This window comes from Crinia signifera, chromosome 11 (genome assembly GCF_055691185.1).
Source record: "Crinia signifera chromosome 11, ASM5569118v1, whole genome shotgun sequence".
Lineage (NCBI taxonomy): Eukaryota > Metazoa > Chordata > Amphibia > Anura > Myobatrachidae > Crinia > Crinia signifera.
Window position 1 is genome coordinate 119,993,533 of NC_139227.1, and position 26,817 is coordinate 120,020,349.

At 48.1% G+C, this 26,817-nt stretch overlaps 1 protein-coding gene across 7 annotated transcripts in view; it reads left to right on the plus strand.

The window, feature by feature from the left end:
* The window catches only part of ANO1 (anoctamin 1), a 143,470-nt gene extending 117,891 nt beyond the window's left edge, over positions 1 to 25,579 (plus strand). For 6 of the 7 annotated variants that reach the window (XM_083164552.1, XM_083164556.1, XM_083164553.1 and 3 more), the window contains 11 exons: positions 1,521 to 1,681; positions 5,933 to 6,015; positions 13,601 to 13,672; positions 21,198 to 21,275; positions 21,841 to 21,915; positions 22,097 to 22,298; positions 22,474 to 22,585; positions 23,103 to 23,160; positions 23,392 to 23,492; positions 23,765 to 23,910; positions 25,377 to 25,579. In XM_083164552.1, the coding sequence (XP_083020678.1) occupies positions 1,521 to 1,681; positions 5,933 to 6,015; positions 13,601 to 13,672; positions 21,198 to 21,275; positions 21,841 to 21,915; positions 22,097 to 22,298; positions 22,474 to 22,585; positions 23,103 to 23,160; positions 23,392 to 23,492; positions 23,765 to 23,910; positions 25,377 to 25,564 (1,276 nt within the window). In that variant the 3' untranslated portion in view covers positions 25,565 to 25,579. The remainder of the gene's footprint in view (positions 1 to 1,520; positions 1,682 to 5,932; positions 6,016 to 13,600; positions 13,673 to 21,197; positions 21,276 to 21,840; positions 21,916 to 22,096; positions 22,299 to 22,473; positions 22,586 to 23,102; positions 23,161 to 23,391; positions 23,493 to 23,764; positions 23,911 to 25,376) is intronic. The other variant, XM_083164554.1, reaches the window with a different exon arrangement.
* The last annotated feature ends 1,238 nt before the right edge of the window (positions 25,580 to 26,817 follow it).

Here is a 26,817-nt window from a genome sequence, read left to right on the forward strand (position 1 = left end):
CCATCGATGGTTATTCGGCAATTACTATTAAACAATTCTATAACCATTGATAGTTTTAGCTAGCGATGGTCATCCATTATTTTTGACTGAATGGCCTGTGGGCCTATCAGAACTTGGGGGCAGGGCTTCTGGTTGTCGGGGGACGCAGCTATGCTTCGTGTCCCGTTACCTTGAAAAAAACAAAAAAACTCTCCTTTGTCATCAATGTAGGGAAACTATCTGGTTCTCCTACATCGATGGCAAAGTTATTCAACATCGGCCATAAACCATCAATTATTTCAAATCATCGATGGTCGATGGCCATCCCTATTTAGAAGAAAAGTGAAGCTAACTGCCATTCGGGGTAGGCTGTCACAATCCTCTACCACAGAATACTAATAACATTTTAATATTTTTCTACCTGCGCCCAAATCCCCCTTCATTTATCTGTAACAACCGCTTCCTTGATTTGTAAACCGTGAAGTCATTAAAGGTAGTTCAGCTAATGGAACATTGAGCTTGCGGATTGAAGTACTGATTCATAAACCTAATTAAAGTCCTGGCGGTAAAGGCTCAGTGCCCCTCCTGTTTCTGGCTCTCATAGGCGGAGAATTTATAGCAGTGTAAGAAAAATATTTTTTTAAATGTTTGTATGATAGAGGCTATAATAGAACATGATGCATCTCAGCGCACGGGAGAATGTGATACACGATTGTGAGTCCTGAATCTGACACAGGCGCCAAGAGTAATTAAAGTCGCACTGTGCGCCCTGTATAACCAAGCAACTGGGGATATGTTAATACTGACTATCTGAGAATAAACATCCTGTACAACAATGTCCTTTTATAAAGATCAGTTTTACAGCCAGGGCTACAGAACCGTACTCCTTCCCTTGTTATCTAACCTGATCCTCTAATAAAGGGTTTTCCTTAATTGTCTGGAGCGCCAGGACCGTTTGTTGTCGGGGCCTTTAAACTTGTAGGCATCGTTTAGAAAATCACATAGGGTATGAATGAGCTTAAAGGTCAACTATGTAGAACAAAGAGCCGGAACATTTCTACGTATTCTTTTAGTCTGTATCAATGAGTGTCAGGATGATAAAATATACTAAAGCAGGCGTTTCCAACCTGCGGCCCTCCAGCTGTTGTGCAACTACAACTCCCAGCATGCCTTGTCACAGGTTTGCTATTAGGTAATGCTAAAACTGTGTCAAGGCATGCTGGGATGTGTAGTTTCACAACAGCTGGAGGGACGTAGTTTGGGCATGCCTGCCCTAATGCTTGTGTCGACCTAAATTGGCTCGACTCAATGGTCCTTACCTGTCCGCAAGATCTATAACAAACAAATATGACATCAGAGTACTAGAAGCTGGGGGGGGGGGCTGAAAGTGACAGTTCGGAGGTGCCGCCTGCTTCTCGTCACTGCTTTATATAGTAATCTATATTTATAGCACCGTTCCGTTTGTTTATGAATGTAAATAGTCTGAACGCGGCTGAGGCCCCTAATCCTTCTGTATAAACAATGTTCCTTTATTTTCCCAGCATGGAAATGTGTGACCAGCGGAACAATATTACCATGTGCCCCCTATGTGACAAGACGTGTGCCTACTGGAAGATCAGCTCTGCCTGTGCCACTGCCCGTGCCAGCCATCTCTTTGACAACCCAGCCACAGTCTTCTTCTCTGTCTTTATGGCTCTGTGGGGTAAGGAAATCCCTCATTGCTTTGTCTGAACGAAACCGAATTGTGATACCATACTATTCCAGCACACGGGGCGTCATTCATTTATTAGCGCCCTTTTCATACTTCCGGTGATCCGATAAATTTGTGTCTAATTCAATAGCGGCCAGTGATGTCACTGGGGCAGTGGTAAGGCTGCCTGTAGCGCAATATGGAGCAGATATCTATTAAGCCTGGTGAAGTGATAAAGTGGAAGGTGATAACGCAGCAGCCAATAAGCTCCCAATGGAGACTGAGCTTGAAAAATTACAGGTAGGAGCTGAATGGCTGCTGCGTTATCACCAACAACTTTATCGCTTCACCAAGCTTAATAAATCTGCACCTAAGTACTTGCTTGGAGGTCAGATCAGACTTGGTTCCCCCTCCCTACACTGTCACCACACTCTTCAAAGCCCCAACTGGTCTGAAAGTAACTGAGCAGAGTCCTCTTCTGAATGGTCCATGCGTGGACACGTGCCCCTTCTCTCAGCTGGCCCCTAACTACTATGATGTAACATAACACCTCTTTCATGAGCCCACGCATCTACCTCTTCTCATTAAACAGTCCACATCTAGGCAGTGCCTCGTTCATCATAATGGTTCTTAGTGAACGGATTGGCTGAAGTCTCCATGTGTCCTAGACAGCTACTTTACATACGTGATGTAAACTGTCCAATTAGATGGGTTGGTTTAGGCCATGTTTCAATCCTTGCCCCCTTACAAAATCCCCCACGTTTTATTATTTAAGGGGGGGTCAAAGTGATGAAGTGTTTGTATTGTGCTGCATGAGAGAACATGATTCTTACGGATGCGCAACAATGATTGTTTCCGGGGGTTACGTAACTTTGGAGCGCAGCCATTTGTTAAATAAGTAGTCGGAGATACATTTTGTTTTTATCTGAGAAAGTGTCCCAGCTGCACGGGCGACTTCCGATCTATGTACGTTTCTCATGTTCCGAAATGTCCATCTCCTGCCACCAAACCTCTCCGCGCGTCCCTCAAGGATCTTTATTTACTCTCCTTATTTTCACAATCCAGGCTTTATTCTTTTTTTTTTTCTTTCTATGGTTTTATTTTTATATGCATGAATCGAGGATGAAAATGGCACATCTGTTAGCATTTAGCTGTGTGAGCGTCCCAGGAGATTATTCCTTCTCCACGGAATAGCCTCTATAACAATTACTGTGTTTGCCATATGTGGGGGAGCTGTTCCCAGCTACAGTGAGCAACGTTTCCTTTGAGAACTGCTAGACTCTAGAGCATGACTATGGCAGAACTCTGTGTGTATAATATATTATTATATGTAATGTTTTTTGTATATTGGCATCATAATAGCGCTCATTACAGACAAACATCCCAATGAATACAGCTGAACAGTCCATTTAACTCACATCTACTATATATAATAAAATTGATTGCTGATATAAATTGTCACTTGCAGAGTCCCAGCATAAAACACACATGTGACCGTCTGACGTGCACACACACAACCATGCAGGGCCGCCAACAGGGGGGTGCTATGGGTACAACTGTCCCAGGCCCGGCCGCTCTGACGGAGGGTAGGTCCCGGGCAGCAGCCCGTCAGCACCCCCATCCCCTACAGCCGTCCTCCCCCACTACACAGTGGCGGGCTGCAGGTCCTCCGCAGCCCGCCGCACATAGACAGTCCCCAGGCCCGGCTGGATCCTCCTGCTGCCCAGGGACATACACAGGCAGTGCATCGGGCAGCAGGAATGCCTGCGCGTGGTGTGATGTCATCGCGTAGCTTACAGTGTGGGCTGCCAGATGCCGAAGGACTTGGGAGGACCTGAGAAGCCTCTGCCGCAGGTATCATTTTAATACACAGCGGGGGTTGGTAGGGGAAGGGGGGTGGGGCCCTGGATTTTGTCAGTCCCGGGCCCCACAATTTCTGATGGCAGCCCTGTAAACATGACATTGACTAATCCCCCTGGTGAAGTGATAAAGTGGAAGGTGATAAAGTGCAACCAATCAGCTCCTTACTGATTGTGTGCTGGGTTACCGTCTTTCACTTTATCACTTCACCAGGATTAATACATCTACCCCCAACAGTAACACGCGAGAACCCAGACGTGCCGGAGACAACAGCTAGTGTCCTGTTCCACCACCAATCAGCCGTCGGCGAGACTTTTTCTAGAACACATTCATTCTAGTTGGCTTTGTTACATTTACAAGTTGTCCGGCTTTTTGTACAGAGCCACAAAGTCTGATAACACCCGCTCTGTGTGTACACTGCGCTGTCACCAGTGAGGAATGGAGCTGGGAAGTTTGTACATTCTAAACTAACTTCGCCTCCCGCGTACTTGTGAGTGATCCCAGTGAAAGGCCTGTGTCCTGCGTCCAGCCTCTGCAGCCGCGTGCCATCTCCCCGCCAAGTACAATTACACCGCCGCTAATTCTAAGAGTCTTCCATAATCTGCTCTCAGGTTTCATGCTGGGGGTTTGGTCGGCAGCCAGTGCATTCAGCGAGCGATTGAAACGGAACGTGAGCAGCCAATTGTTGGGTAGCAGTAGATTGTCATAAGTGTTCCTGCAGCGGAACTCCCTGCGAGGGTAACGTGCGGCTCACTGGACGTGTTTGGGTTGGCACCTGCTGCAGGACATTGCACAGGCCGGGAGATGGACAAAGCGAGGACTAATAACTGGGCATCTGATGGCCCCGTGCGTGCCACTGAGGTATCTCTTGTGCTTCTTCGTGATATGAAACGCACCCGGGGGATCTGATGATGAAACGTGTTGCATATGGGTTTTAGCCATTCTCTAGGTGTCTGTGTATGTGATACGGTCTTTATGAAGGTCGACATACACACAAAATAGATCGACATGGTCAACAGGGTCGGAAGGTCAACCCAAACACTAGGTCGACAGTCAAACGGTCGACATGAGTTTTTTACGCCTTTTGAGCCGACTTGTGTCGACAGGCGGTATTTCCTACTCTACCATCCACTAGGGCATGGAGGGAAAATATAATAGTGCGCAAGGCACTGTGCCCAAAGCATGGTGGGCACGGCGGTACACTGATACAGTGTTAAGGTCGACTTGCGGCGAAATTAGGGAAGAAAGGAATGAAAAACTCAGGTCAACCTTTTCACTGTCGACCTTCTGTCCCGGTCGACCTATTTCGTGTGTCAACCTAAAACTCTGTCGACCTTTAGTGGCTGAACTTAATGTATGTTGACCTTCATACAGTCGACCCCATGACCCCTACCCCTGTGGACTGTATGTTGTCCTAGGCACTGTGCCATAGTGCAGGAATGGGGATCCTTTGGCCCGCCGGCTGTGGTTGAACTACACATCCCAGCATGCCATGCTACAGTTTTGCTATTTGGCCATGCTAAAACTGTTGCAAGGCATGCTGGGACGTGTAGTTGAACAATAGCCAGAGGGCCAAAGGTTCCCTATCCCTGCCATAAATCAATGTAACCCAATCCCTAGCCATGTGCTCACCACCACTATCCATGTTGAACCTAGCACCGATCATTGTTACTCTGGCATTCTCCATTGCCCAATCAGCTCCAGCCTGGGATAACCATCTAACCATCATCTATCTGTTGGGCTGATAGTATTCCTTAGATGGCAGATCTGACACTGCTTTAGGAACCAGCCTGGTCTGGTTTCCACCATAAATCACAGTGGGAGATGTAGCAATTCTTGGAGAGAGGTAAAAATAAAAATAACACAGTAAAAATGGCAGTTGGGAGCTATCAAGTTGGTACTTGATTTCACTCTTTCCAAACTTTGACGCTTCTCCCCCTTGTTTCCCGATCTTTCATAGTCCAAACGAAAACACTACACCAGATAACGCCACACGGTATCCAGTCCCGCCATATTCCTATCCAATGTCACCAAATTCCAGAAGTATCCTTTTGCAACTAATCACAAGCCCCATAGACCGCATGACTCATTTCAATTAACATAAAGCAGTTCCTAAGCGAGCGACAAACGTGGAACACAAGGGGTGAGATTTAATAGGATGAGAGAATCAGAAAGTGAGAGATTTGGGAAGAAATCTCCAGTTTTTTTAAAGCGGCAATCATTTACACTGCAAAATCAAACTGGTCTTGCAGTGTAAATGATTGCTGCTTTAAAAAACCTGGAGATTTCTTCCCAAATCTCTCACTTTCTGAATCTCTCATCCTATTAAATCTCACCCAAGATGTTTATTTTTCTCCATGACTCTCTTTGAACCCGATATTAACAATCCGCTTTTTCTTCCAGCTGCCACCTTCATGGAGCACTGGAAGAGACGGCAGATGAGGCTGAACTACAGGTGGGATCTAACCGGCTTTGAGGAAGAGCAAGTGAGTAGTAGGAGAAACCCCCGTCAGCGTCCATATTCCCAGGATACTATAGTGCTGGCATCAGCTACTCATGTCTGTTGTGACTGTGTGCCTGTGATATTTACCTGCCGGCGATTTTGCTATGTGAATTTCTGCGTACAGCGCCTGCAGCTGTAACGCCAGGATTATCTTCTCCGATTTCTGTAAGTGACTTCTGTTTGCCTTACTGTGGTCTGCACATCAGCTGATGTGTACAGTGCAGAGAAAGGAACACACGGGGATAGTGTACAAAGCACTTCTCCTATTACTCTGTAGCTCCTTGTTTTTCTCCCCAAATGCACGTAACATCTCCCAGGTTGGCTTTGCGTGCAGATGACATTATTCTCTTGCAATAGCGCAGTGCGGAGCTGGCCATATAAAATGCTGTGAGTCATTGCCATCTGAGGATGTGCCCTGCTCCATACCAGCAGCATAAACGTCAGGGCTGTGTCATATGGCACTTACACCCAACTAGGTCACTCAAAAGCAGAGGAAGCCATTTCCTGTTGGGTTCAATTTACCTAAAACCAGCCATAATACAATGGTGTAATCTTCCTTCTCATACACCTAGAACCCTCTATAATATGACAGTATAATCTTCCTTTTCATACACCTAGAACCCCAATATAATAAAGCAGTGCCATCTTCCCTTTCACACACCTAGAACCCTTCTATAATAGAGCCTTGTCCACTTTCTTCTCATACATTTAGAACCCCATTATAATACAGCATTGTCCTCTTCCTTCTCATACACCTAGAACCCCAATATAATACAGCAGTGCCAACTTCCTTCTCACACACCTAGAACCCCTCAATAATACAGCAGTGCCATCTTCCTTCTCACACACCTAGAATCGTTCTATAATATAACCTTGTCCTCTTCCTTCTCATACACCTAGAACCCCTCTATAATACAGCCTTGTCCACTTTCTTCTCATACATTTAGAACCCCTGTATAATACAGCATTGTCCTCTTCCTTCTCATACACCTAGAACCCCAATATAATGCAGCAGTGCCATCTTCCTTCTCACACACCTAAAACCCCTCCATAATACAGCAGTGCCATCTTCCTTCTCACACACCTAGAACCCCTCCATAATACAGCAGTGCCATCTTCTTTCTCACACACCTAGAACCCCTGTATAATACAGCAGTGCCATCTTCCTTCTCACACATCTAGAACCCCTGTATAATACAGCAGTGCCATCTTCCTTCTCATACACCTAGAACCCCTGTATAATACAGCAGTATCATCTTCCTTCTCACACACCTAGAACCCCTGTATAATACAGCAGTGCCATCTTCCTTCTCATACACCTAGAACCCCTGTATAATACAGCAGTGCCATCTTCCTTCTCATACACCTAGAACCCCTGTATAATACAGCAGTGCCATCTTCCTTCTCACACACCTAGAACCCCTGTATAATACAGCAGTGCCATCTTCCTTCTCACACACCTAGAACCCCTGTATAATACAGCAGTGCCATCTTCCTTCTCACACACCTAGAACCCCTGTATAATACAGCAGTGCCATCTTCCTTCTCATACACCTAGAACCCCTGTATAATACAGCAGTGCCATCTTCCTTCTCATACAGGAGTGAAATAAAACAACTGATGCTTTGATCCTCATTAAGGTCACTTTTGTTAATTAACTTGTGGTTAATGAGGCTGTCACTGCTGATTTATATGCACCATCCGTAATGCCAGTCAGGCACAAGCTTAGACACTTTGGTGCTATTTATTAACTATTTGATTTTAGACCTGATGATTATAATTTATTATAGTTAATTATCACAGTAATAATAAATGTAAGTTTCATCTGAATGAAACAAGATAGAGGGCGGCAGGGTCTCAAATAGGTGCCCGTCCCTGCAGTGCGTTACAAGTGAAGTGATCACTTAGGGCCGGATGTATCAAGCTTCAAAAAAAAAAAGGTGATAAAATGGAGAGTGATAAACAACCAGCCAATCAGCTCCTAACTTTTATGTTACAGGCTGGGTTTGAAAAATGACAGGTGGAAGCTGATTGGCTGATTGTTTATCACTCTCCACTTTAGGACTTTTTAAGCTGAATACATCTGGCCTTCAATTTCTCCATTGAGAGATGCTGTTTGGCATGTGCAGTCCAGTGACTGTTGATCTCTCTCCCGGTAAATGTTATGGGTAGAGACTGTAGCCTACAATGGCCATCCCCATTTCTTATTCCAGAGCTTGGTAAATTTGTATTTAAGAAGCACCAATATGATTTACAGGAGGGAGCTACTTTGTGTTCCAAAATGGAGGAGGGCAGAGAGTCTCCTTCCATTCATCTGCGGAACCTTAGCATTTATAGGATATCCCACAAATATACTATGATAAATAGGTCCCCAAGGGGGTGCAAATGGTACCCATCTCTAGTGCCTAACCATCCCACCACCTAGTGCCTAACCATCCCACCACCTAGTGCCTAACCAACCCCTCCAGCAGTGTAGCTCTAACCCACCACCTAGTGCGGAACCATCCCCTCCAGCAGTGTAGCTCTAACCCACCACCTAGTGCCGAACCATCCCCTCCAGCAGTGTAGCTCTAACCCACCACCTAGTGCTGAACCATCCCACCACCTAGTGCCGAACCATCCCACCACCTAGTGCCTAACCATCCCACCACCTAGTGCCGAACCAGCCCCTCCAGCAGTGTAGATGTAACCCACCACCTAGTGCCGAACCATCCCACCACCTAGTGCCGAACCATCCCACCACCTAGTGCCTAACCAACCCCTCCAGCAGTGTAGGTGTAACCCACCACCTAGTGCCGAACCATCCCACCACCTGGTGCCGAACCATCCCACCACCTAATGTAAGGGACAGAGCGGAGCGGCCACCACATCATGCAGTGTAAGGGACAGAGCGGAGCTGCCACCACATCATGCAGTGTAAGGGACAGAGCGGAGCTGCCACCACATCATACAGTGTAAGGGACAAAGCGGAGCTGCCACCACATCATGCAGTGTAAGGGACAGAGCGGAGCGGCCACCACATCATGCAGTGTAAGGGACAGAGCGGAGCTGCCACCACATCATACAGTGTAAGGGACAGAGCAGAGCTGCCACCACATCATGCAGTGTAAGGGACAGAGCGGAGCGGCCACCACATCATGCAGTGTAAGGGACAGAGCGGAGCGGCCACCACATCATACAGTGTAAGGGACAGAGCAGAGCTGCCACCACATCATGCAGTGTAAGGGACAGAGCGGAGCTGCCACAACATCATACAGTGTAAGGGACAGAGCAGAGCTGCCACCACATCATGCAGTGTAAGGGACAGAGCAGAGCTGCCACCACATCATACAGTGTAAGGGACAGAGCAGAGCTGCCACCACATCATACAGTGTAAGGGACAGAGCAGAGCTGCCACCGCATCATGCAGTGTAAGGGACAGAGCGGAGCTGCCACCACATCATACAGTGTAAGGGACAGAGCAGAGCTGCCACCACATCATGCAGTGTAAGGGACAGAGCGGAGCTGCCACCACATCATGCAGTGTAAGGGACAGAGCAGAGCTGCCACCACACCATGCAGTGTAAGGGACAGAGCAGAGCTGCCACCACATCATGCAGTGTAAGGGACAGAGCGGAGCTGCCACCACATCATACAGTGTAAGGGACAGAGCAGAGCTGCCACCACATCATGCAGTGTATGGGACAGAGCAGAGCTGCCACCACATCATACAGTGTAAGGGACAGAGCGGAGCGGCCACCACATCATACAGTGTAAGAGACAGAGCGGAGCGGCCACCACATCATGCAGTGTAAGGGACAGAGCGGAGCTGCCACCACATCATGCAGTGTAAGGGACAGAGCGGAGCTGCCACCACATCATGCAGTGTAAGGGACAGAGCGGAGCTGCCACCACATCATGTAGTGTAAGGGACAGAGCAGAGCTGCCACCACATCATGCAGTGTAAGGGACAGAGCAGAGCTGCCACCACATCATGCAGTGTATGGAACAGAGCGGAGCTGCCACCACATCATACAGTGTAAGGGACAGAGCGGAGCTGCCACCACACCATGCAGTGTAAGGGACAGAGCGGAGCTGCCACCACACCATGCAGTGTAAGGGACAGAGCGGAGCTGCCACCACATCATGCAGTGTAAGGGACAGAGCAGAGCTGCCACCACATCATGCAGTGTAAGGGACAGAGCGGAGCTGCCACCACATCATGCAGTGTAAGCGACAGAGCAGAGCTGCCACCACATCATACAGTGTAAGGGACAGAGCGGAGCTGCCACCACATCATGCAGTGTAAGGGACAGAGCAGAGCTGCCACCACATCATGCAGTGTAAGGGACAGAGCGGAGCTGCCACCACATCATGCAGTGTAAGGGACAGAGCGGAGCTGCCACCACATCATACAGTGTAAGGGACAGAGCAGAGCTGCCACCACATCATACAGTGTAAGGGACAGAGCAGAGCTGCCACCGCATCATGCAGTGTAAGGGACAGAGCGGAGCTGCCACCACATCATACAGTGTAAGGGACAGAGCAGAGCTGCCACCACATCATGCAGTGTAAGGGACAGAGCGGAGCTGCCACCACATCATGCAGTGTAAGGGACAGAGCAGAGCTGCCACCACATCATACAGTGTAAGGGACAGAGCGGAGCTGCCACCACATCATACAGTGTAAGGGACAGAGCGGAGCTGCCACCACATCATGCTGTGTAAGGGACAGAGCGGAGCTGCCACAACATCATACAGTGTAAGGGACAGAGCGGAGCTGCCACCACATCATACAGTGTAAGGGACAGAGCGGAGCTGCCACCACATCATACAGTGTAAGGGACAGTGCTGAGCTGCCACCACATCATGCAGTGTAAGGGACAGAGCAGAGCTGCCACCACATCATGCAGTGTAAGGGACAGAGCGGAGCTGCCACCACATCATACAGTGTAAGGGACAGAGCGGAGCTGCCACCACATCATGCAGTGTAAGGGACAGAGCGGAGCTGCCACCACATCATACAGTGTAAGGGACAGAGCGGAGCTGCCACCACATCATGCAGTGTAAGAGACAGAGCGGAGCTGCCACCACATCATGCAGTGTAAGGGACAGAGCGGAGCTGCCACCACATCATGCAGTGTAAGGGACAGAGCGGAGCTGCCACCACATCATACAGTGTAAGGGACAGAGCGGAGCTGCCACCACATCATGCAGTGTAAGGGACAGAGCGGAGCTGCCACCACATCATGCAGTGTAAGGGACAGAGCGGAGCTGCTACAACATCATGCAGTGTAAGGGACAGAGCGGAGCTGCTACAACATCATGCAGTGTAAGGGACAGAGCGGAGCTGCCACCACATCATGCAGTGTAAGGGAGAGAGCGGAGCTGCCACCACACCATGCAGTGTAAGGGACAGAGCGGAGCTGCCACCACATCATGCAGTGTAAGGGACAGAGCGGAGCTGCTACAACATCATGCAGTGTAAGGGACAGAGCGGAGCTGCCACCACATCATGCAGTGTAAGGGACAGAGCGGAGCTGCCACCACATCATGCAGTGTAAGGGACAGAGCAGAGCTGCTGCACATGAACAAAGGTAGCAGCTTCGACCACATTTACTGTGTGTGTGGATCTGAGCCCTCAAATCTTGCAATGGACCAGAGAGCAGCTGATAGGAGGAAGAGACAGGAGCCTTACCATGAAGTGGGAGAATGTGATCTTAGAAAGTGCAGTACTGGTTCTATTATGTTGGTGTATGTATTTATTATATGTTTAAACATTCCCTGACCACTTTAATTGTTTGAAACAGTCTATACTATAGATCAGGGGTTCTCAAACTCGGTCCTCAGAACCCCACACAGTTCATGTTTTCCTGGTCACCCGGCAGGTGCACAGGTGCATTTGTTGCTCATTGATACATTTTAAAAGATCCGCAGCTGGAGCTCATTATTTCCCTTGTGCTTCTGCGAGGAGACCTAACATGCACTGTGTGTGGTCCTGAGGACAGAGTTTGAGAACCTGTGCTATAGACCATCTGTACTGTAAAATTTGAATACAGAATTCGATACAGTATCCAGTGTATAAAAGACCAATTTTCAGGGCTGTTACCGCTCCCCCAGACTCCCGTACTTACTCCAACGCGCGGCAGAGTGGGGGGTTATGGGTAACATGTGGAAACCCCCCTCTAAAAATTCTGCGTTTGCCACTGGGTTGGAGGCTGATATAAGACAGTGGGGCTCCAATACTTCTCCCAACCACCCGCTGTGTGTGTGTGTGTGTATGGCTGTGTGTGTGTGTGTGTATGGCTGTGTGTGTGTGTGTGGCTGTGTGTATGTGTGTATGGCTGTGTTTGCATGTGGTCTCCCTGTATTATATGACCGGTCTCTTGTCACCGTGATGTCATTGTGCCAATATACAACTAAGGACCCCAGATAAGTGATGCTCTCCCCTTCGTGTTATGTACCTGTTTCCCCCGTCTTCATGTGAGCATTGCAACATTATAATAAGGGCCTGATTCAGGTTTGATCGTTCGGGGAGAAATTCCGCCCCATTTCTGATGGAGTTAGGCTGCGCATGCGGATGGGTGAATAAGCGCATGTGCGAGACCCCCCCTGTCATCTGCACAGACAATGGGTGGCAGCAGTGGAACGCTCGCTAGCGCTTTATGGGTGTTCCCATAAAAATGCATGTCAACGCCTACGCCCGGAATTCGGCCACCTCCGTCTGAAATATGGCAATCTAGACTAACTTTTATTTGTGAACGGGTGAAAAACCATTCGATCTGAGCGACCATCGAATGGTTTTTCAGTTGTGCAGCCGCATGTGAGGGGATATGTAAGTGTACACATCCCCTCGTCTGCAAAAGGGGATTCACACGCGGGAGGGAGGGGGCTTGCGTTCGGACGGCGGGTGGCATGTACCTGTTCGCTAGGCTTGATGGACAGGTCTGAATCAGAGCCTTAGTGCTAAATGTATCCCACTGACTGTATTACCTTGTTTTTCTGTTTGCAATACTAACCACTGTGCCCCCATCCCATTTACCATGAGTGCCCCAAACTCCTACCGTAACATTACCTGAAGCCCAAACTAATCATCGGTTTTTGTGTTTTGTTTTCTGTTTTGTGTGTGTCCTTTTTATTATTTTCTGAAGGGAACAGTAAAGGTTTGAGAACTTATTTATTAATGCTTTTTTCTTTCTTCCTCCTTCAAAAAAAAAAAAAAAGTCTACTTTGCATCCTGCCGCAAATTGCACACAAATCTGGTCCTGTCCAACAAATTGCTCGTGTGTCTTCTTCCGTACCCCCAACACCAATGTCCGTTCCCCACCTCGTCTGCTCTCTGTACGTGTCGCCTTCTGCAGCCAGTGGCTGTTAGTTTGTGTTGCATCCCGCCTGCCCATCACAAATCACTCCGTGTGTCTCCCAACATTGCGTGTTAGCGAATGATAACGGCACTGCGCCACTACATGTACCAATCTGCTCCCTGTGCCAGCATGTGCCTTGAGATCTTCACTATAATCCTACAGAGAAGCCTCGCCTGGCTCCAGGTCAAGTGTCCACACCATCTCATTCAGCTTTTATCTCCTACAGGACCACCCGAGAGCAGAGTATGAGGCTAAAGTCCTACAGAAATCCCTCAAAAAGGACAACAGACGCAAGGAGGTATGGAAAACCTTTGCTCCATTGCAATAAGAGTAGTAATTTATGTTCTAATATCACTTACTAGTTCAAATCCCGTCAAAATGACGGCTTCTGCAATGTACTTTCACTTTGAGCTGTGACAGTTTTTAGCCCACAAACTCCACCACCACCACCGCCAGTCCCTATCTGCCTCATCATCCAATCTCTGTCTTCACAGCTCCTTCTTTCCATACCCAGCACATTTGAAACAGATCAGTGTCTCTGCAAAAATTGCTTTCACTTTCTGTTAAGGAGCAATTTGGTGCAGCTAAGTTCAAAATTATAATAGGTGAGCCACTCCCACTGCCAGTGAGTCAGTTTGTATTGGCAGTTGTTGGCAGTGGGTTTGGAATGGATCCCCTATTTGAATTTTGAACTGTGCTGCAGCATCCCCTGGTCTTTTGCCACAACTCCTTTAGATGCAAACATCGGTCGCAACTTGCGCTTGCCCCATTCTAGTTGAAGATTGTCTGTCTGCCACTAATTTGAACCATTGTGCACCTATTTTTGCAACTTTGGCACACCCACACAACAGTGGCACCCCACATAATGCGCCCATAAAGCAGCCCGCGTAGTCACCTCTAGGGATGCCAATCCCGGAATTCAGAATTGGAAAATGCCCAATCCCGTGATCCCGGGATTGGCTTCCTTAATGCAACCCCCCCCCCCCCTTGGCCGCCCGCATATTTACTTACAGGTGCGCCCAGGCAGATGCAGCCAGGTCATGTAGGTGGGATGATGCAGCCTAGGTGGGTGTACGTAGGGCGATGGTACGGGGGTTCGGGAAGAGGCGAATCATGCAGGCAGCCTCGGTGGGGGGGCAGTCTCATGGAGGTGGTGACAGGTGAGCGCGGTGCGTACAGAAGTCAGACGAGACGGCTGACATTATGCTGCGCAGAGCCGTACTGCCCAGGACGGGAGAAGCCGGACAGCGTCTGAGGACCGGCTGAGACGCTGCCCTGCATTATACCGCGCATGCGCAATCTAATCCCGGGATTGGAAACTCCAATCGCGGGATTGAAATCCCAGCGTTTTAGGGGCCAAATCCCAGGATCCCTCCGATCCCGGGATTGGCCACCCTGGTCACCACCCAGGAACAACCAATAAATTTTCATTACATTTATGAGATCATGAATCTCAATCGTATAGTGGTAAATGCATATAGCATCTGAATGCAGGTTTGTAGCTCCAGGTCTGACTGCCACCTTATCGGTCCCTTTGTTTGACACATCATAATCGTTGGGGTGCATTGACGATGTTCCCTCTTTGGGTACACTGTCACCACCCAGTCACGCACCATTGTCCGACATGGAGATGAGAGTGAAATGGGCATGGTCCGTACTTACAGACGCTTGGTACTGGGTCAGGCCCAGTGTCAAATCTGTAGCAATGCTGCATACTGTAAGTTCTATCTAACGCACAAGATTCCAAACTCCATGCTGTCCTTCCATTCGTGAGCGACAGAAAGTTTGAGGCTCATTCGGTGGATTGTGTAAATTTAGTGCATTTGACCTTTTATTTCATAATTAACAAAGCAATAAATACAGCAGGGAATGAGCTGGGCGACGATTAGATTAATAATGCTGCAGGGCAGCTCCTGACTCCTGTCATTACATAATGTCTCCGGGACGGTTCTTTTCTCCGCCGTCAATGGATAAGTGCAAGTAATGGACGGCTGTTAGTTGTTTATTGTGAATCTGTCGTTTGGTCTGTAATGCGATATGAAACCAGTCAGGTCCCTGTCACGTGTGACGGCATTAATGTGACATCCGTGTTTGCACAAGTGAATCCGATCTGCCGGCTTAGATTAGGTTACATAGAGCAAATGCACATTACCGATCAGCTGTAAAATGGTCCTATTGTAATCTATTGTACATTACGGTTATACACAGATAAGATCCGCTCTTGGTACAGTATTCTATGTATAGATGATTAGATGCATGTTACTAACATTCACTCTAATGCAATAGATCTACAGACATACTGAGCTGAAATCCTATGTTGCTGGATAAAACATGCTGTGCGCTGCCCCCTAGCCAGTCACTGGCTACCAAAGGAAGATCAGGCGGGTTATCTTCATTCTTCGGTACTTCCCACTGAGCACCGTGTTTCACTGGTTACCATTATATCGGTGGGAAGGCCAGACCATGGAGATGGGCCTCTAGCCTTAAGCTGGCCATACAGCTACAGATTTATTGTCAGATCTGGCTGGTTGTAACAAAAACCTGGTAATGGATGAGAGCAGATGACCGTTGACCGTTTGCTTTGAAATGCTGGAAAACTGCCAAAAACTATCAGTCAGATACAACCAGGTTTTTGTTACAACCAACCGGATCTGGCAATCAATCTGTAGATGTATGGCTTTAGTGTATGAAGGACCGCAACTCCGGAAAAACTGTCTGGTACAACTCTATACATTCGGGGAATTTAATTAGGTGTGAACTTGGTCCTACAAGCGGAATTCACCGCAAATTTGCATTGTGAATTTTCAGTTCTAAAATATATCTCAGTGCCCAATCAGGAAAGTGCAGCGATGGCTGATAGGTCTCCTTCCCCTGGCATGTCAGGATAATAAAGGCCCGGTCTCCTTCCCCTGGCATGTCAGGATAATAAAGGCCCGGTCTCCTTCCCCTGGCATGTCAGGATAATAAAGGCCCGGTCTCCTTCCCCTGGCATGTCAGGATAATAATACCCCGGTCTCCTTCCCCTGGCGTGTCAGGATAATAAAGGCCCGTTCTCCTTCCCCTGGCATGTCAGGATAATAAAGGCCCGGTCTCCTTCCCCTGGCATGTCAGGATAATAAAGGCCCGTTCTCCTTCCCCTGGCATGTCAGGATAATAATGGCCCGGTCTCCTTCCCCTGGCATGTCAGGATAATAAAGGCCCGTTCTCCTTCCCCTGGCATGTCAGTATAATAATACCCCGGTCTCCTTCCCCTGGCATGTCAGGATAATAATACCCGGTCTCCTTCCCCTGTCATGTCAGTATAATAATACCCCGGTCTCCTTCCCCTGGCATGTCAGGATAATAAAGGCCCGGTCTCCTTCCCCTGGCGTGTCAGTATAATAATACCCCGGTCTCCTTCCCCTGGCATGTCAGGATAATAATACCCCGGTCTCCTTCCCCTGGCATGTCAGGATAATAAAGGCCCGGTCTCCTTCCCCTGGCATGTCAGGATAATAAAGGCCCGGTCTCCTTCCCCTGGCATGTCAGGATAATAAAGGCCCGGTCTTCTTCCCCTGGCATGTCAGGATAATAATGGCCCGGTCTCCTTCCCCTGGCATGTCAGGATAATAATACCCGGTCTCCTTCCCCTGTCATGTCAGTATAATAATACCCCGGTCTCCTTCCCCTGTCATGTCAGTATAATAATACCCCGGTCTCCTTCCCCTGGCATGTCAGGATAATAATACCCCGGTCTCCTTCCCCTGGCATGTCAGGATAATAATACCCGGTCTCCTTCCCCTGGCATGTCAGGATAATAAAACCCCCGGTCTCCTTCCCCTGGCATGTCAGGATAATAATACCCGGTCTCCTTCCCCTGTCATGTCAGTATAATAATACCCCGGTCTCCTTCCCCTGGCATGTCAGTATAATAATACCCCGGTCTCCTTCCCCTGGCATGTCAGGATAATAATACCCGGTCTCCTTCCCCTGTCATGTCAGTATAATAATACCCCGGTCTCCTTCCCCTGTCATGTCAGTATAATAATACCCCGGTCTCCTTCCCCTGGCATGTCAGGATAATAATACCCCGGTCTCCTTCCCCTGGCATGTCAGGATAATAATACCCGGTCTCCTTCCCCTGGCATGTCAGGATAATAAAACCCCCGGTCTCCTTCCCCTGGCATGTCAGGATAATAATACCCGGTCTCCTTCCCCTGTCATGTCAGTATAATAATACCCCGGTCTCCTTCCCCTGGCATGTCAGTATAATAATACCCCGGTCTCCTTCCCCTGGCATGTCAGGATAATAAAGGCCCGGTCTCCTTCCCCTGGCATGTCAGGATAATAATACCCCGGTCTCCTTCCCCTGGCATGTCAGGATAATAAAGGCCCGGTCTCCTTCCCCTGGCATGTCAGGATAATAAAGGCCCGGTCTCCTTCCCCTGGCATGTCAGGATAATAATACCCCGGTCTCCTTCCCCTGGCATGTCAGGATAATAAAGGCCCGGTCTCCTTCCCCTGGCATGTCAGGATAATAATACCCCGGTCTCCTTCCCCTGGCATGTCAGGATAATAAAGGCCCGGTCTCCTTCCCCTGGCATGTCAGGATAATAAAGGCCCGGTCTCCTTCCCCTGGCATGTCAGGATAATAATACCCCGGTCTCCTTCCCCTGGCATGTCAGGATAATAATACCCCGGTCTCCTTCCCCTGGCATGTCAGGATAATAATACCCCGGTCTCCTTCCCCTGGCATGTCAGTATAATAATACCCCGGTCTCCTTCCCCTGGCATGTCAGGATAATAATACCCCGGTCTCCTTCCCCTGGCATGTCAGGATAATAATACCCGGTCTCCTTCCCCTGTCATGTCAGTATAATAATACCCCGGTCTCCTTCCCCTGGCATGTCAGGATAATAAAGGCCCGGTCTCCTTCCCCTGGCGTGTCAGTATAATAATACCCCGGTCTCCTTCCCCTGGCGTGTCAGGATAATAATGGCCCGGTCTCCTTCCCCTGTCATGTCAGTATAATAATACCCCGGTCTCCTTCCCCTGGCATGTCAGGATAATAATACCCCGGTCTCCTTCCCCTGGCATGTCAGGATAATAAAGGCCCGGTCTCCTTCCCCTGGCATGTCAGGATAATAATACCCCGGTCTCCTTCCCCTGGCATGTCAGGATAATAAAGGCCCGGTCTCCTTCCCCTGGCATGTCAGGATAATAAAGGCCCGGTCTCCTTCCCCTGGCATGTCAGGATAATAAAGGCCCGGTCTCCTTCCCCTGGCATGTCAGGATAATAATACCCCGGTCTCCTTCCCCTGGCATGTCAGGATAATAATACCCCGGTCTCCTTCCCCTGGCATGTCAGGATAATAATACCCCGGTCTCCTTCCCCTGGCATGTCAGTATAATAATACCCCGGTCTCCTTCCCCTGGCATGTCAGGATAATAATACCCCGGTCTCCTTCCCCTGGCATGTCAGGATAATAATGGCCCGGTCTCCTTCCCCTGTCATGTCAGTATAATAATACCCCGGTCTCCTTCCCCTGGCATGTCAGGATAATAAAGGCCCGGTCTCCTTCCCCTGGCGTGTCAGTATAATAATACCCCGGTCTCCTTCCCCTGGCATGTCAGGATAATAATGGCCCGGTCTCCTTCCCCTGTCATGTCAGTATAATAATACCCCGGTCTCCTTCCCCTGGCATGTCAGGATAATAATACCCCGGTCTCCTTCCCCTGGCATGTCAGGATAATAAAGGCCCGGTCTCCTTCCCCTGGCATGTCAGGATAATAAAGGCCCGGTCTCCTTCCCCTGGCATGTCAGGATAATAAAACCCCCGGTCTCCTTCCCCTGGCATGTCAGGATAATAATACCCGGTCTCCTTCCCCTGTCATGTCAGTATAATAATACCCCAGTCTCCTTCCCCTGGCATGTCAGTATAATAATACCCCGGTCTCCTTCCCCTGGCATGTCAGGATAATAAAGGCCCGGTCTCCTTCCCCTGGCATGTCAGGATAATAAAGGCCCGGTCTCCTTCCCCTGGCATGTCAGGATAATAATACCCCGGTCTCCTTCCCCTGGCATGTCAGGATAATAAAGGCCCGGTCTCCTTCCCCTGGCATGTCAGGATAATAAAGGCCCGGTCTCCTTCCCCTGGCATGTCAGGATAATAATACCCCGGTCTCCTTCCCCTGGCATGTCAGGATAATAAAGGCCCGGTCTCCTTCCCCTGGCATGTCAGGATAATAATACCCCGGTCTCCTTCCCCTGGCATGTCAGGATAATAAAGGCCCGGTCTCCTTCCCCTGGCATGTCAGGATAATAAAGGCCCGGTCTCCTTCCCCTGGCGTGTTAGGATAATAAAGGCCCGGTCTCCTTCCCCTGGCATGTCAGGATAATAATGGCCCGGTCTCCTTCCCCTGGCATGTCAGGATAATAATACCCCGGTCTCCTTCCCCTGGCATGTCAGGATAATAATACCCCGGTCTCCTTCCCCTGGCGTGTCAGGATAATAATACCCCGGTCTCCTTCCCCTGGCGTGTTAGGATAATAAAGGCCCGGTCTCCTTCCCCTGGCATGTCAGGATAATAATGGCCCGGTCTCCTTCCCCTGGCATGTCAGGATAATAATACCCCGGTCTCCTTCCCCTGGCATGTCAGGATAATAATACCCCGGTCTCCTTCCCCTGGCATGTCAGGATAATAATACCCCGGTCTCCTTCCCCTGGCGTGTTAGGATAATAAAGGCCCGGTCTCCTTCCCCTGGCATGTCAGGATAATAAAGGCCCGGTCTCCTTCCCCTGGCATGTCAGGATAATAATGGCCCAGACTCCTTCCCCTGGCATGTCAGGAACATAAAACTGGACAACTTGGACAAAACCTTTTACCGAAAACCTATCAACCGCACACCCGTGTTGCTGAGAACACAGCCCGAGTACATGTATAGCAACTTATGGGGTGTCACGGATCAGGAGTGTCATGTCACCATTGTGTTGGATGGACAGTACCCTATGCGCAGTATGTAATGTCATGGGCATTCTACGGATGGCATAATGGTTAGCATTACTGCCTCACAGCGCTAAGGTCATGGGTTTGCTTCCCACCATGGCCCTAACTGTGCAGAGTTTGTATATTCTCCCCGTACTTGTGTGGGTTTCCTCCGGGTACTCTGATTTCCTCCCACAATCCCAAAAATATACTGGTAGGTTAATTGGCTCCCAACAAAATTAACTCTAGAATGTGTGTTGCGTGTACATGTGGTAGGGAACATAGATTGTAAGCTCCACTGGGGCAGGGACTGATGTGAATGTTCAAATATTCTCTGTACAGCGCTGCGGAATATGTGTGCGCTATATAAGAAATTGGTAATAAAATAATGAATAATAATAGGACCATCCTCTAGGCTTCTACTGATTAGATTCTGTACTGTGGCTGGCTTTGCCCGTAAGGGGCAGTGCCCACGTATACGCTGTTTCTCATTCATTGCTGCTGATAGAACAATGCAAAGGCGTAACTACCATAGGTGCAAGGGGTGCAACTGCTATGGGGCCCAGAGCTAAAGGGGGCCGATCTTTACAGTCTAAGGTATATGTGCTATATTCATTTTCAAAGGCGTAACTACCATAGGTGCAAGGGGTGCAACTGTTATGGGGCCCAGAGCTAAAGGGGGCCCATCTTTACAGTCTAAGGTATATGTGCTATATTCATTTGTTACCAACCGTTGCTAAATAGGGGGCCCCATACAAACTTTTGCTATGGGGCCTATGAATGTCTAGTTACGCCTCTGGAACAATGGTTTATAACCCTATTGCATGGTCATTTTTGTTTCCTTCAAACGCCATCAGAAGCTTCAGCCTGATCCAGAGGACAACCCAAACAAGTGGAGGCAGAGAGTTAAGACAGCCATGGCTGGGGTGAAATTGGTACATTTTTACACCCAATGTCCTTGGAGCTGAAATAGTTTATGGAGAAAACTAAATCACATCATAGTTTATTGTGTTCAGCAAACTGAGGGGATTATTGTGACCGTAGATTCTGCGGCTGCAGAGGGTCAACCCTGAGCCAGAAAGTGCTGTTTTATTCCCCCATAGCTGCCATATGATCCCCTCAGGCTGCTGCGATTTATTTGCACCACGTCAATGTCCTCTCACCCCGGTCACCGAGCTCGGTCAGTGCATGGCTAATAGTCACCGTGGATGGCAGTGTTTTGTGTCACGTGTTGTGTATGTCTGTGCATGCCACCACGTGCATGGTGTAGGTTTGTCTTCTGTTACCTGTATGTTGATACACAATGACACTAACAATGTTATACCTTAGCATATTGAGTATCTGTGCCTCTCCTGTAGAACGCTCAGCCGTTCCATGCCGTATACACCGACTGTGCGTGGTTACACTGTGGTGGTCTTATCTGTTGTGTTTGTCTGCGCTCACTCTGTCTCGCTCTCCCAGAATGCTCTAGTGATTCTCTGTTCCTCTCCTGTATTCTAGACTGAAAAGGAGAAGCTGACGTGGAGGGACAGGGTCCCGGCTTATGTTACAAACATGGTTGGCATCCTTTTCATGGTAAGTTGATCTTTCTTCTCAGTAGATGTATCAGCAGGCATGTTTCCTGCAATGGCTGGTAATGCATGATATCATGGAATATACTGCAGTGCGATGACACGTCAGTAAAAGGGGCCGGGTTAGTGATGTCATACTGTACTTCCACTATATATGATATCCCTGTACCTTTTTCTCGCACTAGATTGGTTTGACATTCGCAATCGTATTTGGCGTCATTGTGTACCGGGTCTCCACTGCGGCAGCATTAGCCATGAGTTCCAACCCTTCCGCCCGCTCCAATGTAAGGGTGACCGTGACCGCTACCGCCGTGATCATCAACTTGGTGGTGATTCTGATCCTGGATGAGGTGTATGGATGCATAGCCAGGTGGCTCACCCAGATTGGTAGGACTTCCTTGTCTCTTGCTTGATCAGATACAGGTGTAGAGCGGTTATGTGGCCCATGGTTCTAATGCTATCCAATCAGACTGTGAGCAGGGGCTTCACACACGGCCCTAGAAATAGTTCTCCTTATACTGCCCGCCTTCAGGCCCTCACCGGTTTGTTTTTGTTTGGACAGAGGTTCCAAAAACGGACAAGACTTTCGAAGAACGTTTGATATTCAAGGCTTTCCTCCTGAAATTTGTCAACGCCTATACGCCCATCTTTTACGTGGCGTTCTTCAAGGGTCGGTAAGTGCAGCCTGTTGCCCATACGCAGTTAGGAAGTGTCTGGTGTAGTTTGGGTGCTACACTGTGAAATGCAGATATGTAGTGATCGGCTGGAACGTTCGGCTATTTTGTCACATTCCTGTGTTCTGTTTGGTAATCTAGTCATGTCCGTATGTTGTTAACGCCTCTGTTATACGGTGCACTAGGCTATTGCACTACAAACAGTGGCCATTCTAGAACCCCGCACCTTTCAAAACCTGTGCACTTCTGATTTCCTGCCTTTGTTATCGCTGTCTGTTTTGGTGCTTCTAGTGCAGTCTGGTCTGTATTGAGATACAGACCATGCTGTTCTAGAATCACCAAAGCAGACAGCGACACCACAGGCAGGAAAGAGGAACTGCACAGGTTTTGAAAGTTGGCAGGTTCTAACACGAATGCTAACGAATTCCATCTGCCACCAGCAGTAATTGGTCTACAGACCGATGTGTTCATCAGAGGCAAGAACCCTACATAACACCGTTTCTCCTCTTGTCCATAGGTTTATCGGGCGCCCAGGGGACTACGTTTACATTTTTGGTTCATTTAGAATGGAAGAGGTATGTATCTCTAGAGGAAACTGACTGGTGTTAAGGGGTATCAGCTGTTGGGGTGGTTGGACATGGTATTCCATTGAGCTGGACAAGAATGGTACAGATGTTGGCAGAACCTGCATTGTGATGCCCAAAATCTACAAGGTCTTCTTTAACTTTAGGTTTTCTCAGTATGAAATCAGTCCATGCATTTAGCAGACGGAACACAATGTACATTAATGTGTATCTTCCCTGCAGTGCGCCCCCGGTGGTTGTCTAATGGAACTGTGTATCCAGCTGAGCATCATTATGTTGGGGAAACAGCTGATCCAGAACAATCTCTTCGAGATAGGAATCCCGTAAGTCTCTATCTTGCCTAATAATCCGTGTATGGACTTTAAAGACAGAGAACGTGGTCCACGCTGGCGCTGCCTCGTGTACCCGAAGCAGCTGTAACGGAGGGTGCCAGCCTGCTATGAGTTATAGTATAGGGGAAATACAGATATACTGCTATCATGGATATTATTACCAAGGGAAATCTATTCCATAAATATAATGGTGCGACCATATCCATTAGTAGCTGGGACTTCTTCTTTGTAAGCATGTCTGTAACACCCACATGTTGCTTTAGGAAGATGAAGAAGCTGATCAGATATATAAAGTCCAGGAGGGAGACCTACATGGACCACGAGGAGCACATGAAGAGGAAGCAGCGCTACGAGATGGATTATAACCTGGAACCCTTTGCCGGACTGACTCCAGAGTACATGGAAATGAGTACGTCCGACACCTGGCAACGCGTTCTATTATCACTCAGATCTTTAACCTATTAATATTGAGGTTGGCTAGTTAGGAATAATACATTATAAGTGGTCCAGATTAACACCTGGCGCAGGTAAACGCTGCCCCGCCGAAAGCAAGCGCACCCCCCCCCCCAGCCTAGCGAATCCCCACACTAGCATGCAAGTTGATGTGTCCGCATACACATCTCCTCGCAAGCAGGATAAATCATTCAGCGGTTGTTCACCATCGACTTATTCGCTCTGACAAGTCCATACTTAGTTTCCACAAGGCAGGTATCCGGGGAATTGGGATCGGCACGCCTGCGTTTACAGGGGGAACACTCAGCCTTTCTATTGGCAGTCCCCCACGTCCGCCCTCTGGCTGCCCACTATTGAGCATGTCTGAATCGCCCTCAAACTGCACAGACATAAACTAAGCCAATCAGCTCCTTACTGCTATGTTACAGACTGTGTTGGAAAAATGACATTTAAGAGCTGATTATTAGGCACTTAACCTCTCTCCACTTTAACTCTCTCTCTTAGGGGTATATTCAATTGATGTCAAAACTGCCATCTTGCTAAAAAGAAGGCAGTTTTCGACATGAATAGATCGGAAGGGGTTCCGATCTATTCAATGCTAGCTGGGTTTCTTTCTGGCAGGTCGAAATGATCTGATCTGCCAAAAACCACCTGCTTTTGACGGAAACAAAGCCAAAACCAAAAGGTTTGGGTCATGTTTCCGTCAATCTCAATCCGACATGAAAAGATGTCGGATAGCGGCAGGGAGGACAGCGCCGGGTGAGCAGCAACAGTTTACATGGCGCCGTCCTCCTGTCTGCCGCCTCCCGTACTCATCCACCGCACCGGGTGAGAGCAGCTTGCCTCGCCCCGTCCCAACTCCTGGCCAATCGTGCCGCCTCCTGCCGCTGCACTCACCCGGTCCCCACACCGGCTGGGGTGAGCATCAATCAGTGGCCAAATCCGACATCCGTGTTTTGCATCTGCATTGAATAATTGATGCCGGGTCCATTCCATCGAAAGAATTTCAGAATGGATCTGGCATCAATTGAATATATTAGTACATCTGCCCCAATCACAGAGAAAAAATCTTGACAATAGAATACCATTTACATGCATTGGTTTTCAGACTCTGCCTGTATGAACTCGATGGAATATATATATATATATATATATATATATATATATATATATATATATATATATATATATATATATATATATATATATATATATATATATAATATATAATATATATATATATATATATTTTTTTTTTTTTTTTTTTTTTAATCCATAAAAGAACATGAGCATCTTTCTCCATGTCTGAGGAACAGTATGTGGCTGTTATGGGCAGCCCTTATAAGTAATGTGTGTCTTTTTATATTTATTTATTATATTGTTATTGCTGACTAGAATGTATATTTTTGTCCCTCTCTGCAGTTATTCAGTTTGGATTCGTCACTCTGTTCGTCGCCTCCTTCCCCCTGGCTCCACTCTTTGCCTTACTGAACAACATTATCGAAATCCGTCTGGACGCCAAAAAGTTCATCACAGAACTCAGAAGGCCTGTAGCGGTCAGAGGGAAAGACATCGGTAAGCGATTGCCAACAAGGCAGAGCTGGGGCTAGGATGTGCAATCGATCTCTTTGCTGTCTTCCAATGGCTTCTAGGCCAGAGTCTATTAATGTCAGTCTCGGCCTAAAGAAATACTAACTAACACCATAGCGTGGAAGGATTGTACAGTATGTATGTCCGATGAGCAGTTGGTGTATTTAGCATTTATATGATGTGTAATATTACTATAAGAATGGGCAGCCAGTGAGAGGTGACCGTTCGGGATCCTAGTCTGAATCCCGACAGCAGGTCCATTTATTAATGGAGTACATCCATGAGTGTAGGTTTTCAGGAACCGATAGGATGATTCAGAGTTCCATACAAGCCAGCAGCAGATGTGGCCGATGGCTTGCTTGGGAATTAATGTGGATCTTTGTCCTATATTCAGGGTTGCAGGCATCTCTGCAGGTACACGACCCCTTTCACACCGCAAATGCTGGGTCCCACCCGGGATGTGGCCACAGGTCCGTCCCGGGGGCAACCTGGCATTTGTGATGTTTAGCCCCCACAGCGACCACCAATAAGCAGAGTCGCTGACGTGTGAGGTAAATGCTACATAACTGTGTGCAATACAAATATTTGTGTGGAGAACGTAGCCGGACTCCCTTAACTTCTTTCATGGTGTCAGAAAATAGTGATCAATGTGTGCGCCATCATGACCCAGCTGTCGTACACTGTGGTACCTCAGGGCACGTTGGAATCATAACGTATATTAAGAGTGAGGTGCAATGTACAGGAGGGTGAGTCAGGAAGGATGGTGGGAAGCGCAGAAAGTCTTGTAGCCACTTGCCTTGATTACTCATGGGCTGCTACAGTACCATGAAATATACTCCATATTTATCATTTACAGTAAAAGTAACAAGATCAAACTTGTTGAAACATTGTTTTGTCTTTGCCTGCTACAAACACCCTTTTATGTTATAGGACATTCTATTTCGATCCACCTGTGGAAATTATTTGGTAGCTAACCTATCCCCCTTACACCTATAATACCCCCACCCCTATACCGATACTCTGGGGACTTCAGGAATATGAATATATATATATATATAATTACTATTCCTCACCTATATTAGGGGTGATTAGTAGCACTTACAAATAACGCAATGAAAGTTTGGATTGTAACTTTGTTTGCAATGTCTGCCCAGTGCTGAGAGGGTTAATGAACCTGCAGAACACGTTACCCTGAAACGCTTTACAGAACGCTACTGAAACGCGTTCCCTTGATGGCATTTTACGAGTGACGCTGGGGCCAGAGGTATTTGCA